General features: G+C 39.1%; 1 protein-coding gene and 1 long non-coding RNA gene across 3 annotated transcripts; one reads left to right on the top strand and one right to left on the bottom strand.

The window, feature by feature from the left end:
- Window positions 1-1,745: 1,745 nt before the first annotated feature.
- Window positions 1,746-18,006, top strand: LOC115735094 (glucomannan 4-beta-mannosyltransferase 9). 2 transcript variants are annotated; one of them, XM_048271491.1, is made up of 10 exons: window positions 1,746-1,768; window positions 12,218-13,059; window positions 13,226-13,324; window positions 13,533-13,785; window positions 15,481-15,591; window positions 15,779-15,915; window positions 16,324-16,437; window positions 16,556-16,755; window positions 16,980-17,201; window positions 17,236-17,392. In XM_048271491.1, exons 2-10 carry the CDS (start codon window positions 12,742-12,744, stop codon window positions 17,246-17,248), a joined length of 1,467 nt encoding a protein of 488 aa, XP_048127448.1. In that variant the 5' UTR covers window positions 1,746-1,768; window positions 12,218-12,741; the 3' UTR covers window positions 17,249-17,392. The 2 variants fall into 2 exon arrangements, with proteins under 2 accessions (XP_048127448.1, XP_030522030.1); XM_030666170.2 differs by having other exon boundaries at window positions 1,753-1,768; window positions 16,980-17,174; window positions 17,304-18,006.
- An 86-nt stretch (window positions 18,007-18,092) lies between these two features.
- LOC125312660 lies at window positions 18,093-18,618 on the bottom strand. Its single transcript, XR_007196734.1, has 2 exons — window positions 18,501-18,618; window positions 18,093-18,273 (listed from the first exon to the last, which is right to left on the bottom strand). It is a non-coding gene; the product is annotated as an uncharacterized LOC125312660 (long non-coding RNA).
- Between the last annotated feature and the right edge of the window lie 1,611 nt (window positions 18,619-20,229).

Below are 20,229 nucleotides of genomic sequence, written 5' to 3'. Positions count from 1 at the left end.
TTTGAGAACTCCAACTCCAACCTTGACTACTATACATGAATGAAAGATAATAAGTTTGTGTTGTTTGTTCGAGGAATGTCTATAAGGAGTATGATGTAGCTATTTAAAACCTTCAATCAACGGCTATAAATGAAGGCTATAACTAGAGATGACAAACGTATGTCACAAATGGTTACCACAACTTCACTATTTGACAGTTGCTAAGACTCGACTACTCAATCGTTACATTGACTCAATTACTAGACGGTTACATTCAATGGTTACCTTGACGGTTTCATTGACTTTACGACCTTGGCGGGTTATTTTGTGCCACTGCGTTGACTATTACTTCTTTGACAAGTGCGTCCGAGATTGTCAACTCCACTATTTGTCAATTCACAAAGTTGTCAATTTCCTAAGTTGTCGATTGTTTTATTCATAAATGACCAAAATCAATTCCCATCAACTAAATCTAGCACATATCAATAATAGCAAAATAATTGGTCATTTTTGTTTTTGTGCAAATAACTTCACTTGACAATAAGGGCAATCCAAAACATGGTTCGAGTTATGACACATCACAATCGATAATCCAAATTAATTACATGTGTTCCCGAGATCAGTAGGAGTAAACTTTGTTTGCTGCCGCTAGCTAGATAATGACGTTATTCGGCGAACTCGTGTTTGATTTGCTTCACCTTAATCCCGTATACGAAATTAATAAGAGTAATGACCTAAGTGGAAATCAAGTCTCCTAACCGTGCCCTTGGAGATGAATTATTATCGTTCAAGTGGGTACAAGTTGCATTTGTTGTCTCTCACAACATGCATGCAACTCAAACTCGATTAATTTATGAACGCAGCAACCCACAGATAAGCCTCCCAACCGCTGCAACTCTTTACAGTGTGCAGGAGAAAAACCTTATCTAGTACAGCAAGCCTAGATCAAACAAGTTCTTATGTTTAGCACGCAGAAAGATCAACTATTTATGTAAGAGGGCTGGCGTAATTAAAACAAAGTTAAAAAAGAAAAGGAAAGGCATGTCCACTTGTCTTTTGGGTGAAAAAGGCATTAAAAGCAAAGTTAAAGGCAAGGGAGAAGATTCATAACTATCATTAAAACATTCATAGAATTTTTAAATTTCAATATCATCATCAGAAAGACATATACTGGTGTACAACAAATGGTTCTGTGGAGAGCAAGGAACCCTTGCCTGAACTAGGGGTGGATTGGTTGCCAATCCGGTTTGGTCCCACCCTGAAATAGGGAATCGGATCGGGAGGACCGGTTTTCAATTTCAAGGACTGGGAACCAGACCGGATAACCTTGTGACCGGATCGGACTTGTTGCATTTTTTATGTCATTTGTCGTTAAATTTTTCTCGTTAATGGCATATTCACCGGACAACTTCTCGTCAATTGCATCACGTTGTCGCTAAACGTGAAAGTCATGCTAAACATACTAAACATCTTAAATTTAGGTTTAAATTTACTTTTAGGATTTTTAAAAAATATATATATTATACAGTCCTATCTGAGTGGCCCGTTTCCTCACGAAATCGGGAACCGGACTGACCATAAGTGGAAACAGGAACTAGCTTGAAGCTCTCGAGAAACAGATCCAACCAGAAAGATTGATCCTGTTTGAGCAGTTCCTGACTCGATCAGCCCATAGGGCAGACCATTATGCTCTGCCCTAGCCTGAAATGTCCAGGGTTTCGACTGTTAGAGTTGCTGGCCGATCCAGCATGTCATGTGTTGTCAGAGAGAGAGAGAGAGAGAGAGAGAGGTGGAATTTTACTTTCATAGGTATTTCCTGATTATTCCCATCTGTTAAGCAAATTCGAGGGGTCAGATTCAGACTTAGGTGCTGAGATGGGTCAAGAATGGGGTGGGAGATGTGGAAATGGAATAGGTGTCGGGTCTGATTCAGCCCATTTTGCTTACTCTACTTTGGAAGTATGCGTGAGTGTTTCTTGGACCAGAAAAAACGTTACCCACAAGGCTCAGGAGACCAAGTAGGTGGAACATCAGGGTCCCTGAAAACTCCACGGACCTTGTCCAACTCAATAATCAAAACGTCCCTCTGGAAATTCTTTCTGTAGAAATGTTGTTGCAAATTAATACTCCAATCTCATCTAATTATATGATAATATTTTCTTCTTGTTTTGAACAACTAGCTCGTGTTCTTTAAATACCATTGTTGACGATGTATAGATGAGATGCCCATGAAACCGATACGATTGAACGAGGTGCAGGAAAGCCTCTTAACAATTAGTTAGCGATAGAGATAACATGGGACATTGCTAGTAATTCGAATCTGGGTGCCCTGGGCTAGGCCTAACAAGGGTCTTTGGCCCCAAGGGAGGGCCGGTGTCACCTAGAGCGACCTTGCTTGGGGCCGAGAAGCTTCATCCAGTGCTGGCGATCTCCGCCGGCCCCTCTAGCGATGGGCGGTGCCGGTGGCAGCGCCCACTACACCGGCGAGCCTGCCATTCTCTTTTTTTTTTTTTTTTCAGTTTTTTTTATAATAAAATTTTATCTTATCTTTTTATTTTTTCAATCTAATTTTAAAACAAAAATAAGAAAAGAAAAGAAAAAAGGAAACATAAAATAAAATAAGTTAATAAAAAGTTTGAAAGAAATATAAAGATAATATCAAAAATTATGTACATTAGCGCCGGTTGTGCCATGTATGACAATCGGCGTCTACATCAGTGATTTCCAGCTAAAATTTGTTGGATGAGTTAAATTGGTAAGATATGAAAAATGTTTAGGACTAAATTGTTAACACCTAAAAGCTTATGAGTGAATTGGCAAAAAGTATAATATGTTTATGACATTTTGGGATGATTCTCCTCTCGTAATCAAAGGAACTTTTGCAAGTAAGCTAGAGCTTGAGAGAACGATTGCATCGCGAACTGAACGGTAGGCGAATTCTAATTGCTCCTGATGCGCCAATATAATCATCTCTACTGGCCCACCTCACGAGTCGATCCAAATGTGAAGACAACTGAAAGGACTAAAGCAAAAGGCATTGATTGAGTCGTTCACGTTTCTAAAGCACATGAGAAGGGCCCACAGGACAGCAACGTTAGCTTCAACGCGGATATTTTTCATAATGTCGCCAAAGACATTGGATTATTGTCAGGGGAAAATGATCGCGTGTAAGGCGTGAGTCTTTGTTGAAGCGCCACAAATCATCATTAGCTTGTCAAACTCTTGTGTTGTACATACACTTAACATGCCTATTTCAGGCATATAATATATATTTCGATGCAACAGTGATAGCGCAAAGCAAAAAGCGAGAAAAATGAGACTTTTGATTCGAATAATAGAAAGATATGTACATATATTTATATTTTTCGGGTTTCAATCTAGTATTTGAAACGTTTAGACATGACGATTGTTCGATTGGCTTCGTCGTGATAGTTTAGCTCGATTAAACTGTATATGTCAATGTAGATATCTATTTCGTTAGAGCTTGAGTTGTTTGTCAACTAAATATCAATCAATTATCCACGAGAAAGACTATTAAGTTTTGCTAGCACTCGAGCCGAGATCAATGCAGTATCCGTCATGCCTACTGGAGAGAGCTCAAAACCTTTTGAATTTTAGGAAAAATTTCAAATATGAACCTGAAATGGTATAACAGTTTCAAATAACATGTTGAAGTGACCATGTAGTGTCAAAAAAGGGCCTCGCCTCGAGGACATTTCCGTCATTTAGTATTTTGATTTTTTTCTTTTTTTTCCTTTTTTATTTTTTTCAATTAAAAAAATTATTAAAAAAAAACACTAGTGTCCCATCGCCAGTGGGGCGTCGACAAGGGCTAGCAGGCCCTCTCCCAAGTTCAAGCATGGGTCACCAGCCCTTGCATCGGAATGGCCGAGTGATGTGCCCCTACGTCGGACTTAGGAGAGGGCTTGTTGGCCCTCGCCCTTTGCTCACCGAGGTTGCCAGGCCTCGTTGAGGTGGCGGCCACAACCCTCCCACCTGTGCGTTTCATAAGTTTTTTTTTAAGACAGAAAAAGGAAAAAATAAATAAAGAAAGAAAGAAAATGGCAAAAATGCCCTATCAAGCCATTTTTTGAGACTACGTGGCTACTTTATGCCTTTATTTGAAATAATATCCACTAAATCTTTATTTATATTTTTTTCTTAATTTTTGTATATATGTAAAGCGGGAATAGTTGCTTTCATATGCTAGCAAAAGATTTTGCTCATTAAAAAGTTTATAGTGGAGTATATCAATACGGAAATGTATCGGTACGACCAAAAATACCATTAGTCTACTATAAAAAAATATTAAACTTTACCTATTATGACATTGATACCCAAGTTTATTTTTCTTGCCACGAACACTCCAAACTCGTACTAATGACACGAAAAACACCATCCGCTACAGTTTCGTCCGAAACAAATGTTAATTAGTTACGTAGATGCAAGTTTAGGATTTTGGTGATTAAAAAAAGAGGTCTGGGACATCAGTATCACGATGTGCATAATGTAGGAGCTTTGGGTAAAACTAAGGCTTCGTTTTATTTCATGGAAAAAAAAAACTTTCTAGAAACATTTTTTGAATTTTTCGTCATTTAGATCGCAAAAAATAAGCTATTCCAAGAAAACATTTTCTTCCCATGAAAAAAACTTCTTCAAAAGTGGAGAAAACATTTTTCTCTTTTTGAGAAGATGAAAATATTTTTCTTATGTTTCTTTCTTCCTTCCTGTCACATCTCCTTTCTTTTTAATTATTTTTTTACTTTTCTTTTCATTTTTATTTATTTTTTCAAAATTCATTTTTTAAAATTTCTCTTTTTTTTAAGTGTTTTTTTTCCTTCTCCTCCTTCGGCCGATGGCTGGCCAGAGGTGAGGCTGAGCATCGTCGACCTCAAGCAAGGCCCCGCTTAGCGTTGCGGGCCTCGAGCGAGGCTAGGCGAGCCATTGCCGACCTCGATTGAGGCCAGGCCTCGCCAGTGAGTTCGAGGCTTGCCGGCCTATGGCGAGGCTTGAGCTTGCTTGCTGCCAGTGAATGGCAAAAAAAATAATAGAAAAATGAAAAACATAAAAAGATAAAAAGAAAAGAGAAAAAAGAAAAAGAAAAAGACAAAGACAAATAATTTAAAATTTTAAAATTCAATTTTAAAAAAATAAAAAAAATAGAAAAACAAAAGATTATTGAATGGAGTGCATGGAGAAAAATAAAATCCAATTTTCCATACCAAAAAAAGAAAAATATTTTTTGAGTCTTTTTCATATTTCAGCTAAATACCGAAAAATATAATCATTTTTTTTTAAATTGACTTACCGGAATTTTTTTTTTTATAGAAATGACTCATTTTCTACAAAATAAATGGCGCCTAAAAAAAGAGTTTCGAGTATTGGTATTGCAGTGGGTATAGTTTAGTGTATCCGGTAACACAAAAAAGAAAATTTTGTTTATGGTACTCAAAGCTCATTGCGTTTGAATTGTTCTCGTTACTTTTATTATTTCATGTGGCGTCCAGGTCTCGCACTGGATTCGTCGGAATCAAACCAGATCATTATAAATGTTATTGGACTTTACCTCTATATTAATTCGGTTCGGTGACGGATCGTGTACTTAGTCAACTAGATTTGACACATGAAAAAAGAAATCTCATGACTTCAATATTTCTATTTCATTGGTTTTTCTCGTGTAAAAATTTGGACCAAACAATAGCGCGTTTGATTTCACGCCAGAAAACCGGTTGCAGCTTTGTACAATCGACATTTAATTAGGTCATGTACAAATTTCTTTCATGGGCGGTCCGGTCAACAAAACAAATGATACGACATGCATGTTAGGACACCCAACGCGTGTGAAATTACTTGTCGCGTGATTTCTTACTTTCTTGCCATGCGATTAATTTGCCACAAGAATAAAAAAAAATTTAAGACTCCGTTTGTTTCACGAAAAATGAATGATTTGAAAATTATTTTTCTTAAAATGATTGATTTTATGTATAAAAATAAATAAACGAAATACATTTTTATTGGCTACGAAAATATGTAAACATAAATTATAGTTGGTAGCGAAAATATTCTTTATCGAATAATTATTTCAAGCACTATAAGGTGAAAGGCGATGAAGGCCTCTATTTTGGGACAAAAGCACATAGATTTCTATAAAGCACTGAAACTCCGTGGGACTCTACGTGTCGTGTTCGACACTCTCCGATACTCTCTGACATGGGATCGACTCATGGTCGGCGCCTCAGACACGCCACGTACACGCGAATCCAGTATCCCGACATGCCATTTTGATACGTACGGGTCAATTTTAAACATTTCCAATAAATTACGGATCAAAATGTGAATTTATCAAACATATATACTTAAGTCATATATCCAACCACTACAAAATTAATATGCTCAGCTAGCAACAGAAGAAGAAAAAAAAACTTATTGCTAATATAATTTATCATGTATATTTAAAAATATATATTTATTAAACAACATGTCCCAATATGTCGAAATTCTTTTTTTTTATAATGACGTGTCGCCTTATCGTATCGTGTCGCGTATCGGTATGAATGCTACTTAGATAGTTTTCCCTTTAAAAAATATATTTTTAAATTATTTATTTTTTACGAAATAAATCGGAACGTATTTCATAATTTTTTTTAAGGAAGCATTGTTACAGTGCCGAGAGGACGAGACGGCCAACCAACATTGGGTGCGTTTAGGGATGTACGTACTTTTCGACATAAATGAAAAGGTCACCCACGCACCCGGCCTCAGCTCATGTGAATCATGTACAAAAAAAAAAGTTCATATTACTGTTCGTTGGCGCTCACGTGAGTCTAGACAGATAGCATTGCAGCATGTAATAACACTCTGTGCCTCATCGGAGGTCATAAATAAAACTCCCACCCACCATTTTTGTCTAACTTATCAATTTTGATTTCCAAATAATTTAAATCATTGCACAACAGCCCTAAAAGGGTTCAATAATAATGCAAGCAGAAAACATTTTTTTTTCTGGGTAAAAAAAAAAAGAGGGACGTGACATAGCACAAAAGGGTTCGACAAAAAAAAAAGCACAAAAGGGAGGGCGTAACACCAAAAAAAAAAAAAAACTTTAGCACATGTCCCAATTAATCTTTAAAGTTAGGAATCAACATGATTAATGGACGAAGAGATTTGTGATTGTTCGTCCAAATAATCAAATCCCCATGTGTAGCCATTCTTTGGGCTGTTGAGTGCCGGGAAGAATCCGAAAAACACCGTCTTGAGTGGCTTTGCATCTCCCGGCAATGTGTAGGGGAAACAAATAACAAAAGAAAAGTAGGGGGTTTTTTCATATTAACTTTGCTAAAATGTAATTCATTTACGATGTGAAAATGCCATGTAGGATTAATTGACTGTGATTATGGACGGAAGGCTAATGGTGGGAGAATTGGGATAAAAATAAAAGTTTGAGATTTTTTATGAGAATTTTTTTTTTGGATATAATGCGACATATACTAAAGTTTGGGGTTTTTCGGGGATTAGGCAAGTAGAATTGGGACAAAAGTAAAAGTTGAAGGTTTTTTATAAAATACAAAAAAATTTAGATATAATTAGGACAAATGCTAAAGTTGTGATTTTTTTGGATATCGACCCCAAAAGAGTCTCTTTTGAGTTGCCATGAACCTGATACCTCCGAGAAGCCCACACTCACATCACCTTCTTCTTCTCTTTGGTATGGCTTAAATGTTTTTTTTTTAAGTTTGAGGGACTTTTTTGGGATTTGAGTGAGTTCAAAGTTATTCAGCTTTGACCAAGAATTTTTTTCCCTGATGATTAGTTTTGGGAATTGACTGATCATCCTGATTAATGATGATGGAGGTTGAATTGTGTCAAGATGGATCGAAGAAACTAAATATACTTAAAACTAAGTAAACCGTACCAATATAGACTCTATAATGAGTTCCCTTAGGACTTGTTTGATCATGGTCATGATCATGATTCTTTGATTCTATTTCTTGGAACATAAAATATTGAGAAACCTGTTTGATAAGATAATGATTTTGATTCTCAAATTCTATTCTTAGGAATAAATTTAGGGCGAAAACAAGAATAAAAAAAGAGTTAATTCTTTTGGCCATAATTACTTTTGAAAAACAAGACCAATAAAGTGAGAATGTTCAAGAAAGGCTCTCACTTCGTTGCCTCAACCCTCCCAAAAAAGAGAATGAAGTCTATGGGAAGAATGTTCGACTAGCCAGCTTCGTCGTTCAACTAACTAGCTCCACCACAGCCATAACCCGTTGATTGTCGCCATGATCGCCCTATCCCCCATTGTCGGTCGTCGTATCCAGCAGTTGGAGAAAAAAGGAAAAGAAACTAGAAAAGAAAAGAAAAATAAAAAGAATACATTTTAAAAAATAAAAAAATATTTTAAAAAATCACTAAATTTGTATTGAATGAAAGTGTTTTAGCAATATCATTTTTCTTAACAAATTATAAAAAACAATGTTTCATGAAATAAATAGATGATTATAGCAGCGCGAAATAAATAGATTAATTATGGATTATGCATGATTTATATTAATTTTGTTAGTGATGCTACATAGGTTGACTATTTGACTCAAATGAAAAAAAATAGGGAAGAGATATTGTTCCAGGAACAGAAATTTTATGTAGTCATCAACGCGTTCTGATTCTTTAATACTCGTCTAGGGAATAGAATTAGAAAATATTAATTCTAAATGGAACTGATTTTTTGGATCGGAATCGTTGACAAACATACCTTTATTCTCTTAAAGTTATGATATTGCGTTTACTCTCTATTTTTCTTGTTTCTTCAGTCAAACTTGTAACTTGACATCTTAAATTTAAAGAATCCACATTCTTGTAAAACCATGGTGTATAATTAATGGATGGCGTTTCTCTAAGTATTTTTTTTTTTTTTCAATGCGACCGCCTGCAATGGCAAGTTGTTACTATCGGGATGTGCAGCAAAACCCTAAGACTTCCACATGGAGAGATCACAAAAAAATATCCCAACTTCAAACCCGTCAATATATGTGCTTGAATCCGCCTTGAGTTCAAATCAATGAGTCGTGAGCTAACTAAAAAATATCAAATACTCCACACCATACCATACCATACCGTACCGTACCAAATCTTCACTCTGGAATTTCTCTAACACGATTCGCTTGCGCATCTCGACACCCTCGTAGTGTGTGTAGGACATCACTATAGCCAAAAGTATCTATCTAGCTCAAGCTATGTCCAAAATCTCATTCCTTTCTCAAATGATTCCTGAGATTCTTTCCTGGTACTGCATTTAATCCAAATGCCCATGCCTGTTGGTTTTCCGCTCTCGATCTTGTACGCATTGGAAACACTGGCTTCGATAGTATATACAGTTACACTATCAAAACATCATTTTCATCTTAATTTTCATTGGAAAAGATGGGGAAAAGATAATTGCGGAATTAGTTGTCCTTCTATTATAACGTTTGTATTCCATAAGAAGAAAAAGCACCATCACTATAATTTTCATTTGATTATTTTCGTTCGTGCGTAACCTTGAAAACACCCCCTTTATCTCTTAAATAATTGGATCATAATAAGAAATGAGTAGCCAATCTCCTTAGTGCAAGCTCATGTCATCGGCCAAGACTACCAGAGTGTGGTCAAATAAATAATAATTATAACAATAAGGTTCCTAAGTTTCACAAAAAATTAATGATTTCAAAAATACTTTTCTAAAAATCATCGCTTGCATCGCTTGAAATAATTAGTTAGTGATAAAATGTTTCATTATTCACAACAATTTATGTCCGAATATTTTTGTGGATGATACAAATATTTTTGGTGACTCATTCTTATAAGTAATATGAGCGATCATTTTTATGAAAATAGTTTTTAAATGGTTCATTTTTAGTAAAACAAATGGAGCCTAAATAATAAATGATAGGGTCCTTATGTTGCAAAGGGAAATGTTTCCCCGACCGACGGCCGTCAGAAATGGTACAATTTCAATTGTAGATCCACACACTATTACCGCGTGTTTTGCATAAAACACTCATTGATTGGAAGATCGTGTGGTTATAATTAACTTACCTACAATCAGAACAGCTCTTTATTAAAAATGCTTTCGAAAAGCACTATATACTCTCTTCCCTTTTTTCTTCTTTTAGGGTCAACACAGAATTATCTCTCCCCTAGGTAGGTCACCATACGAATTAGTTGGGGGAGGAAGGTCTAAGGAAAACCAATCTCGGAAGGCGACGACATTCGAAATTGTTTGTTTAGTTTTTCGGGAAAAAAGCTATCTTAATTTCATCTGTGTATGTTCGCTGATTCTTCTAATCAAGTCTCTATACATTTTTCTTAATCTAATTAGATCTTTCTATTCGCACAAATTGTCTAATCAAGTCCCTTATAATTCGAATCTGGCTAAATCAAGCTGAAGGCTGTCAACTAACACCGTAGTGTGACATTGCCAATATTTTTCAAGATCAAGAGTGGAAGAAGATCACACCGTACATGTTGAAAATGAGAGACACTACGAGTGGAAGAAGATGACACATATATATGTGTGTGAGTGTCCACGGCAGCATAATGTGGTCCACGATTCCATGTCACCCTCGGCAATTGGCAACGGCCAAGTAAGTTGGATTTGACTGGATAAATGAGGGAGTTGATTGGAAAAAGTAAAAAATAGAGGGGCTTAATTAAAAAAAAAGCGTAAAAGAACGCGGATGAAGAGTATATTCCTCCGTAATTTTACACTTTGGAAACAACAATGGTTCTTGTACTTTTTAATATTCATTTGGCTAATTATGCGAAAGTATTTCTTGTGCAGCAAAAGTGCAAGATGAGAATTTACAAATTCAAATGCAAAAGTAAACTGAGATTGCATATCAAGCGAGCAAATGTGACCGGTGGAAAAGTGGAGTTACATACAAAAATACACAGAGAAATCTCATGCTAGAAAAAGGACTTGATGGTGCGACATTTATGCGATGTTCGGATTACGGTACATCTAATTTTGTGAGCACATGTTAGTAAAGTTGAGGGGCTAATTAATGATCACATCGAGGACATCAACAGTTGATGATTGTGACAAAAGATGAGGTTACGATTTAGTGTGTGTGTGCGATGACAATAGGAGTTTACATATCTATGTGAGATTTCTTGACATAGAAATTGACCTAATTATGGCAACGCGGGCTGAAATATCTTTTTTCAGTCTTGACAGAAGTAGTGAGACACTAGCATAAGGTCTCAATTGGAATGAACCTAGGGGAATCGACCGTCCACCCCATGAGATGTTTGTCCAAGACAATGCCAATCATTCTTGTCGGGGTTGAGGTAAAGTAGGGGATGGCAAGTTACAAGATCTTCGGAACACCAATTCTTTTGTTTCTTTTTGGAGGGTCGATCTTACCTTATCTCTCATATCTCTAAGGTTTTTGTTCCACTTCGTTGCAGAGCATGGAAGTCGAATCTCGCACCTTGAAATTAAATATGTCTCCTCTTCCACCCAATTCCCTTGCCACACAGGCCAACGGATCGAAAGACCATTTTCCTTTCTTTGGTCGAAAGAAAACTTTTCATTTTACTTGAAAGAAAGATACATAACTTTAAGATAAAAATGCAAATCAAATAAAATAAGTAAATTATAAAGATAAATTAACTTGGTACAGTTTGCAGAGACTCGTTTATTCCATAAAAACGAATCTGTCATAGCATCAAAGTATAATGGGCAGCAGAATACCAAATCTTATATCGATATCAATGATGAGCATATTCTAGTGGCTCATACTTTATTAAAAGGTGGTGCGCGTCGAGGAGGTGAAAAAATAGTTTGTAGAAATTTGAGTAATGGATTGAGAAGAGTTATCAGTCGAGAGCATGTGCGACAGTGTTCAGTGAGATGATGGCGGGACCGGCGTCTGATAAGCAGCAGATGGAGGGACCGTCCCGTCAAACTTTGTGTAATGTCGGTCGAGGACTGTGTGGCCAAATGCGGTTTTTGTTGTAGGTGCAGACGGTAAATAAGCTGAATTACCACACTTCTGAAATTACAAGCGAAGTAGAAAAGGAATTAAATTCTGGGTACCACAGCAAATCGGGAAAGGTAGATTCGTAATGTTAGGAAGCTCCGGGGATTTTAGCCTCTCAGTGCCTTCTCATTCCCGTCTGCTGGTTGTTGAGTGCGTCGTTTCATATATATGTGAAACCTCCTCACTCTGTTTTGTGCTGCAGTAGCTGTGAGAGAGAGAGAGAGACAGAGAGAGCGCTTTCGTTTCGTTCTCATTTCGTGTCTCCTCCCTCTTGTTCATTCGTTTCACGTTTCTGCTTCCGTCTTCCTTTGAGGGGGGAAACGGCAGCGAAAAAGCTTCCATTTTTCTTGATAGGGTTTGTCAGTCTTCATCGATCATTAATCGTCTTCTTTTGCCTCAGCTGTTTGATTCGTGATCAGCCCTTCTTTTTCGTGTCTTCTTGTTTGGTGGATCTCTCTCTGCATTGCATCAAGAGGAGTGATCTTTGAGCGAGCCGTTCACCGACATTTCCAGCCCTGCCCCCCCATTTTTTTGCCCTTCTGCTTTGCTTGACCCAGAAGCAATACCACAAAGCAAATATTCTCTGTCCAACTCTCTCCTTTTCACAGATAGTTCAATTGCTAGATCACAGAGATCTGCTTGCTTTCATCAGCTCTGGTCCCTAGCATCACATCCTTCTTCTCTCGAATTGCTCTGTTTCTAGATCGAAAAGCAGAGCAAACGAGTCTCTGTTGAAATGGACCGGCTCTCTGCAACTAACGCGTTTGAAGGAGCAAGAGACGACATATCCATGCAACTGTCGCTTATTTGGGCTCAGATCAAAGCGCCATTGCTCGTCCCGCTGCTCAGGATCGCGGTGTTCCTGTGCCTGACCATGTCGCTGATGCTGTTCATCGAGAGGGTGTACATGGCCGTGGTCATCCTCCTCGTGAAGCTCTTCGGCCGGAAGCCGGAGAAGCGGTACAGGTGGGAGCCCATGAAGGACGACGTCGAGCTTGGCAACTCGGCCTATCCCATGGTCCTGGTTCAAATCCCAATGTACAACGAGAGAGAGGTCCTTCTCGCCCCTCTGCAAAATGGCATATTTTCTCCAGTTCATTTGCTTTTTCCACTTAATATATGGACAGCTCTGTTCCGGCTCTGTTTTCCTTTAAAAAAAAGGTTAGATGAAGGACGTCAAGCTCGGCAAATTGACGTTCTCTGTTTGAGCGTCAATGCAGGTTTATCAGCTCTCGATTGGAGCCGCGTGCGGTCTCTCGTGGCCGTCCGACCGCATCATCATTCAAGTCCTCGACGACTCCACCGACCCGACGATCAAGGTAAAAGTACCCCCACATCCTCACATTCTCTCCAGTCGTCAAGAATCTAATAAAAAATTTGAACTTTATCATGCTTTGAGAAGCACAATATCTACACACACAAAAAAAAAAAAATAATAATATTAACTTCTTCTTCGGGTATTGTTTTATTCCTTTTAATGAATTTTTTTTGTGTCAATTGGCTTGAAAATGTTGTCCGGTTCATCAGGATTTGGTGGAGCTGGAGTGCCAGAGGTGGGCGAGCAAAGGGATCAACATCAAGTACGAGATCCGGGACAACCGAAACGGGTACAAAGCCGGGGCTTTGAAGGAGGGCATGAAGCGGAGCTACGTGAAGCAGTGCGACTACGTCGCCATCTTCGACGCCGACTTCCAGCCCGAGCCCGACTTCCTCTGGCGGACCATCCCTTTCCTCGTCCACAACCCTGAGGTCGCCCTCATCCAGGCCCGTTGGAAATTCGGTAACATGCCTTTCCTTTGCCCGCTCGTGTCGTAGTCCGTTCCCTACATCCGTAGCTCCGTTGCCGGATCGGACCGGACCGCACCGAACTGAATGGAATGGTCGATGCTATAATCTGAGTTCTTGATTAACAAATTGATGGGTCTTAAAGAAAAGATTGTCGAAGTTATTAAAAAGTGTCGGTGAGTGCCACCTTGGAGATGGGGGTGAGAATCCTCCTCGACCGGTCACGGTTTCGACACGTGTCCGGGCATTTCCTGTCCCCGGTCCGTTTAGGCCCACAGCTTAAAACGAAAGCCCATGATGCATGTTCCCATATGATTGATTTTGTCCCTTGGATCTTTTCATAAATGTTGAGCATTGCAAATCAACCCCTCCCATTTTGGAAAATTGCGGTTTTTCCTTCTTTTTCTACACTTCATTTCAATATAGCTCGTGCAATTTCCTTTAATGGTCGTGAAAAGGGGCTTTTAGTCAGGTCCACGAGCCATTGATTTTCACTTTATTATCTTGTTCCAACCCCGTCTAGGGTTTTTACATCATCATTGCAAATCTAAAAAGAATTGGAAAAGTTCATATCTTGTTTACATCTTCCAAATTTTAACATTACTATGAATAGCCCGGGGTTTTTGAGAGCGTCAGCTCCTCGCGCGGCAGCGCCGCATCATCCACTCCCGTGAGCTTCGAAAAGAAGGAGGAGGATGATTTACCGATATTGCTATGTATCTCGAGTCGGGTCGATTCCAAATTAATCGAGCATAGTTTCTCCAAGTGTTTCCTGTTTTGGTGCTTGAATCATATGCTCTCGTGTTAAAAGCCTAGGAAAAACTGTCGGTTCGACTCAAAAAGTGGCGCACCCACCCTCTAATGTCTTGTCTCGTGGAAAACGATGGTGCGTTACGAAAAAAATTGACGTTGGCTTGTCTTGAATTGGTTCGAATTGGAACGGTCCATGTTGCAACGGACCACCTAATTTTGCCGCCTTCATTTATCAATTTTTTTTCTCCAAATTGCCCCTGCAACTTTTCAGCAGGCAGAAGGAAAGATTTTTTTTTGTTTTTTTTAAAGACCGTATCGTGTGTCCGTTCGAGATCTCCGGACTTAGCAATCTGCTAGATCGTCTCCATTGATGGAACTACCCATTGTCCGGGCCATAAATGTTGTCGTGTTCCTCGAGTGTTGTTGCACTGTACCAGAGTCTGCATGTGCTTCCTTCGTGGGGGACCTCTCTTTCTCCCTCGCTCGCCGACATTTTGGGATCCGCTTTTCTCTTTTTTTAGATTTTTCTAACCTTTTTTTTTCCAAATTTTTCGGTTCGATAATTCAAGAACCCATTTTTTTTTTTCCTGTGTTAATTCGCCGTGGATATGAATAATTCCATATTTGAGTCGCTGAAAGAACATCGGAACCGAGCGTTGCTAACTTGGTTCGTGAGCCGGTCGTAATTTGGAACGTACCCTTTTGAAGTTGAGCGACACGAGTCGAATATTTTCTAGTGTTCTTGTGCCTTTTTTTCCCTTTTGTGGTGAATGAATTTCCTAAATCTGCGAGAGAAGAAAAGATGAGAAAAGCCTTTGGTTTCATGATGATGATGGTGGTGGTGGTGGTGGTCGTGTTGAGTAGTTGGGTTAGGAGATGGCAGAGGCAGCTGAGTTGGTGAAATTGATTGGTGGGTTTGTGCTGGGATGGCTTGCAGTGAATGCGGACGAGTGCTTGATGACGAGAATGCAGGAGATGTCTCTGGATTACCATTTCACCGTCGAGCAAGAAGTCGGGTCCTCCACCTACGCCTTCTTCGGGTTCAACGGTAATGAACGGGACCCCCTTTTGATTCGAGTCCGTAGAAGTTTACTGTTTGATTCCGGGCACGCAGGAAAAGTGAGATTGTCATTGAATTGAGATTTGTCAAAACTTCAGTGCCTGCTCCCCATTACGGCTTGCCTTGGGTAGATATACTGCGGAAGTTGTGAATTTTGAGATTGTGTGGAAAACAGGCACGGCAGGTGTATGGCGAATTGCCGCTCTGAACGAGGCGGGAGGTTGGAAGGACCGGACCACCGTGGAAGACATGGACTTAGCGGTCAGAGCGAGCCTTAAAGGATGGAAGTTCGTGTACCTCGGGAGTCTCAAGGTAATCGAAAGAGGCGCGCACTCAATCTCCTTATTAGAATTTGCTGGTTTAGCCTGTTCCAAAGCACTACTGTTGCATTGATTTGGTCTCCCTCAGTTGAAGAGATCTGTTTTATTCTTTTTGTCCACAGTCATATGAAGTTGTGAGGAAAAATCACGTTTTCATATGATTCTCCTACATACTTGAGAATGGCAATTGGCGGAAAGAGAAGCAAGCCTTTAGATCCTGGAAAAAACAATTGCTTGTCTTCTTGTCCTGTGTCGCATTTATGCATGCTGTCCGAAGCAAATCGAGAATATCTCAATGCACAATCTGTCCCCTACATGCTCTTTCAGTCACATGTGTTGTTGTTTTTGCCGTTTTCTAAAGAAAGCATCTTCATGGAATTCCACTGTCTTTCCTGTATAGGTGAAAAATGAGCTGCCTAGTACCTTCAAGGCTTACCGGTATCAGCAACACCGCTGGTCGTGCGGTCCCGCGAATCTTTTCAGGAAGATGGTCCTCGAAATCGTTCGCAATAAGGCAAGTTTTTCATCCTCCTATGCATGTGGAAAGCATGAGGATATTATATCATAGACATAAGACAAAACTTTTGGAAGTTATTCATTAGCTCACATCATTCTCGAAATGTCTGCTGCAGAAGGTCACTCTATGGAAAAAGGTGCATGTGATTTACAGTTTCTTTCTGGTCAGAAAGATCGTAGCGCACATCGTCACCTTTGTCTTCTATTGCGTTGTGTTGCCGGCGACTGTTCTTGTTCCCGAAGTCACCGTTCCCAAATGGGGTGCAGTTTATATTCCTTCCATTATTACTCTTCTTAATGCTGTCGGTACTCCTAGGTATTACCTCTCTTTCCTTTTTCTTGTTGTTTCTCTGAGACCAGTTGTGACATCTCACGCCGATAAAAACGTCTTCAATGTCTTTTGACACTGGGGTGATATCGTTTTCTTAGTTACAAGAACTTTAGCTTTTTCTTTGAAATGCACGAAGTCGAGCCACCAAAGATCGGCTTCAGTTGGCTCCATGCCAGTCTCACGACCCATGTGGTTTATATTTCTCACAGGTCACTCCATTTGATGGTTTTTTGGATCCTGTTCGAGAATGTAATGTCGTTCCACCGAACGAAAGCAACCTTCATCGGCCTCTTAGAAGTAGGGAGGGTGAATGAATGGATTGTCACCGAGAAACTCGGGGATGCGCTCAAAGTTAAAGCGTCTAACAAGGTGCCCAAAAAGCCTAGATTCAGATTCGGAGATAGGTACACACCTTCTCACCCCCCGGACAGCACTGATGAATAGAAATTTTTTTTTTTGGTCGAACACTGATGAATAGATGACAACAGCATTTTGTGCCCGCCATTCTCATTTTATATTTTATGCTTTGGCAGGTTACATCTGCTAGAGCTCGGTGTCGGAGCCTACCTCTTCTTTTGTGGCTGCTATGACATTGCCTTCGGGAAGAATCACTACTTCATTTACCTTTTCGCGCAAGCCATGGCCTTCTTCATCATGGGATTTGGGTACATCGGCACCTTCGTTCCTAATTCATAGAACAAATCAGGGTGCAGAAGCCGCGAATCTGTCCCTGCACATTCTATCATCAGAACCTCAAAAACAAACTACACAAATGTGGTTTGCCACACACATTTCCCTGCAATTTCGGCTTTCCATAAAGGTAATACAAAGTATTAAAAGTCATTCTTCCAGTTCAAGAAGGCTACCTGCCCTCTTTGTAAATACAAACAAGGGTTAGAAACAAGAACAGAAAGGAGAAAATATAAGAAGAAAAGAAGTTGTAAACGAGAGTTTGTTTTGCTGTGACGACATTACACGGCCTCAGAGAAGATAAAAAGGGAAGGCAGCTTCGGGCACGACTTCTGAGCGAATTCAACCAGAGGAAAAAAAAAAAAAAAAGAAAAAAAGAAACATGTTTGAGTGAAATTGTTTGTTGTGAGTAGCATTTGTATAATTGTGTCCTCTATTGTTTCTCTTCCTCTTCTGTTTTGTTCTGCACTTCTCTTATGAAGTTGTGATTGAGCTTCTTTGGAAGCAAATAAGTTTGATATCAAGTGGATAAATTCTCAGTTCCAATCTCTCTCTCTCTCTCTCTCTCCAACAATTAGATTGTGCAGTTGGGACATTAAACCCAGAATCCAGAGAAGTGCTTGCACTTTTGCAGGACATCAATTTATTTCACTGAATAGAATTCAATGATTCTTGAGGTTGGAGGGGAGGCCAATGGCAATAAGACCTGCACTTGCACAGACTCGGATGGTTTCATAAATCAGGACTAATGTCATGCGCAGACAGGTCCACCCCACTCCCATCTGGCTTCCTCAGCAAATAAAGCCGCTGCTGCTGCTCATAATGACACCAGAGTGGTGGTTGGTCGTCGTTTCTTTTCTTTGCTAATGCATTGCTTCAACCCCGAAAGATCAAAGAAAGAGTTGAGATGGTGGATGTGGCGATATTGCCTCCAAGAGGGCCGTCTGTAACTTCATGTGTAAGTACGTGGGATTCTTAACCCATCCGAATCGGGGGAGAAATAACGAGACACATGAATAAGGTCATCAAGGCAGCTGCACTGAAAGAGCGATGGAGTAAATTTAATTAGTTCACTTGAAATAGAATTAAGTAGTTGAAAGGTGCACAGAGTAGTTAAATTCGGATCTTGATACCGAGGTAAAGAAGAGAATACGCATGTTCGGCCCAGCATGATCCAGTGACGAAAGTCGAATCTCACCACTAGGAAGAGCGGGCGCCTCTCTAGCATCTCAGTTAAAAACACCGGGGTTCAATATATGATTCTTGCACTGTGATTGATTGACATTACGGTTGAAATAATTTGTTATCATGAAGAGAGGTAATTGTTAGATACGAAAAGAAGTGATAGTTGATTATGAAAAGTGGTGATGGTAAGGATAAGGTACCTATTCTTAAAAGACGTGTTGATCGATTGCTCGTAACAAATGTTCAAGAACAACAACCTTCTCTTCTTCGCAATATTCTCTATTATTTTTGTCTTGTCACGTAGAAGTTTGACAATTCGAGGTGAAATTTTAAGAGAGAATTGAATAATTTTTGAACTCATTTCTCTATGGCTTTGGTGTATAATCTGGAGTGTGTGTGTGTGTGTTTTTTTTTTTATATGTTCAAAACCCAGCAGCAACAATAGTTGGGACAAATAATACACCAGGGACAATGATCATCATTACGCATCAAAAGCATAAAAGGACTACAGACTACCGCCCTATCTTCATCATCGATCAAATTTCAGCAACAAGACAACATTTAGTACAATTGGAATACGGTAGTGCAATTGGAAGTATGATGTATCTCACGCATTGCACTAGATCGTATATAGCCTTCATTATGTGTCCAGATTTTCTAGTAACCCTAGTACTATGCATTGGAAGGTCAATAAGTAGAATTATTGGTTACTTAAAGGAAACAATAAATTATAGTCCAGATTATGGAAGACAAGCACCGGTACTAGAAGAATATTCAAATGCTAGTTGGACAGCTAGGACAATTTGCTAACAAGTCGACATTCAAATGAGTTTTCAATCTTGCAAAAAGTGCAGTCTCGTGAGCATCAAAGAAGCAAACATGTATAACACATTTAACGAAGGAATATGCATTTATATCACGATTGGGGACTGGTAAAGAGGCTGAATGGTTGAAGAATTTGCTATTGGATAAAGAGTCGGGAAGTGGTAAAGAGGCTGAATGGTTGTAGAATTTGCTATTTGATAAAGAGTTGTGGCCACAACCAATGACAGCCATGTCTTTATATTCTCATAGTGAAGCAACTATGTCTAACGCATTTACTAAAATGAACAATGGAAAACAACAAATTAGATTGCGAGATGAGTATGTTCCACAATTAATTATTGATCGAATTATTTCAGTAATTTTTATTCGGGAAAATAATAATAACTTGGCCGAACCATTCACTAAGGGAATTTTGAGAGGTTTAGTTAGCAATATTGCCATAAGAATGGATCTTAGGCCCTCGAGAGGTTTAGCTAGTTGTACTTCCATAAGATTGGATGTTAGGCCAATTGATAATATTCAAGTATAGTGGAAATCCAACTTTACAAATCTAACACAATTTCAAAGTTCTCTGGGCAATAACAAGCTATTAATACCTTGACAATGATCGAGATTGGGGCACAAGGTTGGCACTCTTGAAAAGTTAGGAGGATGAGTGTAAGAAAACACTCTTAATAAAGTTCAAGATTTTAGCAAGGCAAGGCCAAGGTAATAAGTTAGGAACTTCACCTGTATGAACATAATAAGTGGTGCTGCTTC

Source organism: Rhodamnia argentea, chromosome 10 (assembly GCF_020921035.1).
Source record: "Rhodamnia argentea isolate NSW1041297 chromosome 10, ASM2092103v1, whole genome shotgun sequence".
Classification (NCBI taxonomy): Eukaryota; Viridiplantae; Streptophyta; class Magnoliopsida; order Myrtales; family Myrtaceae; genus Rhodamnia; species Rhodamnia argentea.
Note: the sequence above shows the minus strand (reverse complement) of the source record. Positions and strands in the feature narration are given on the sequence as shown.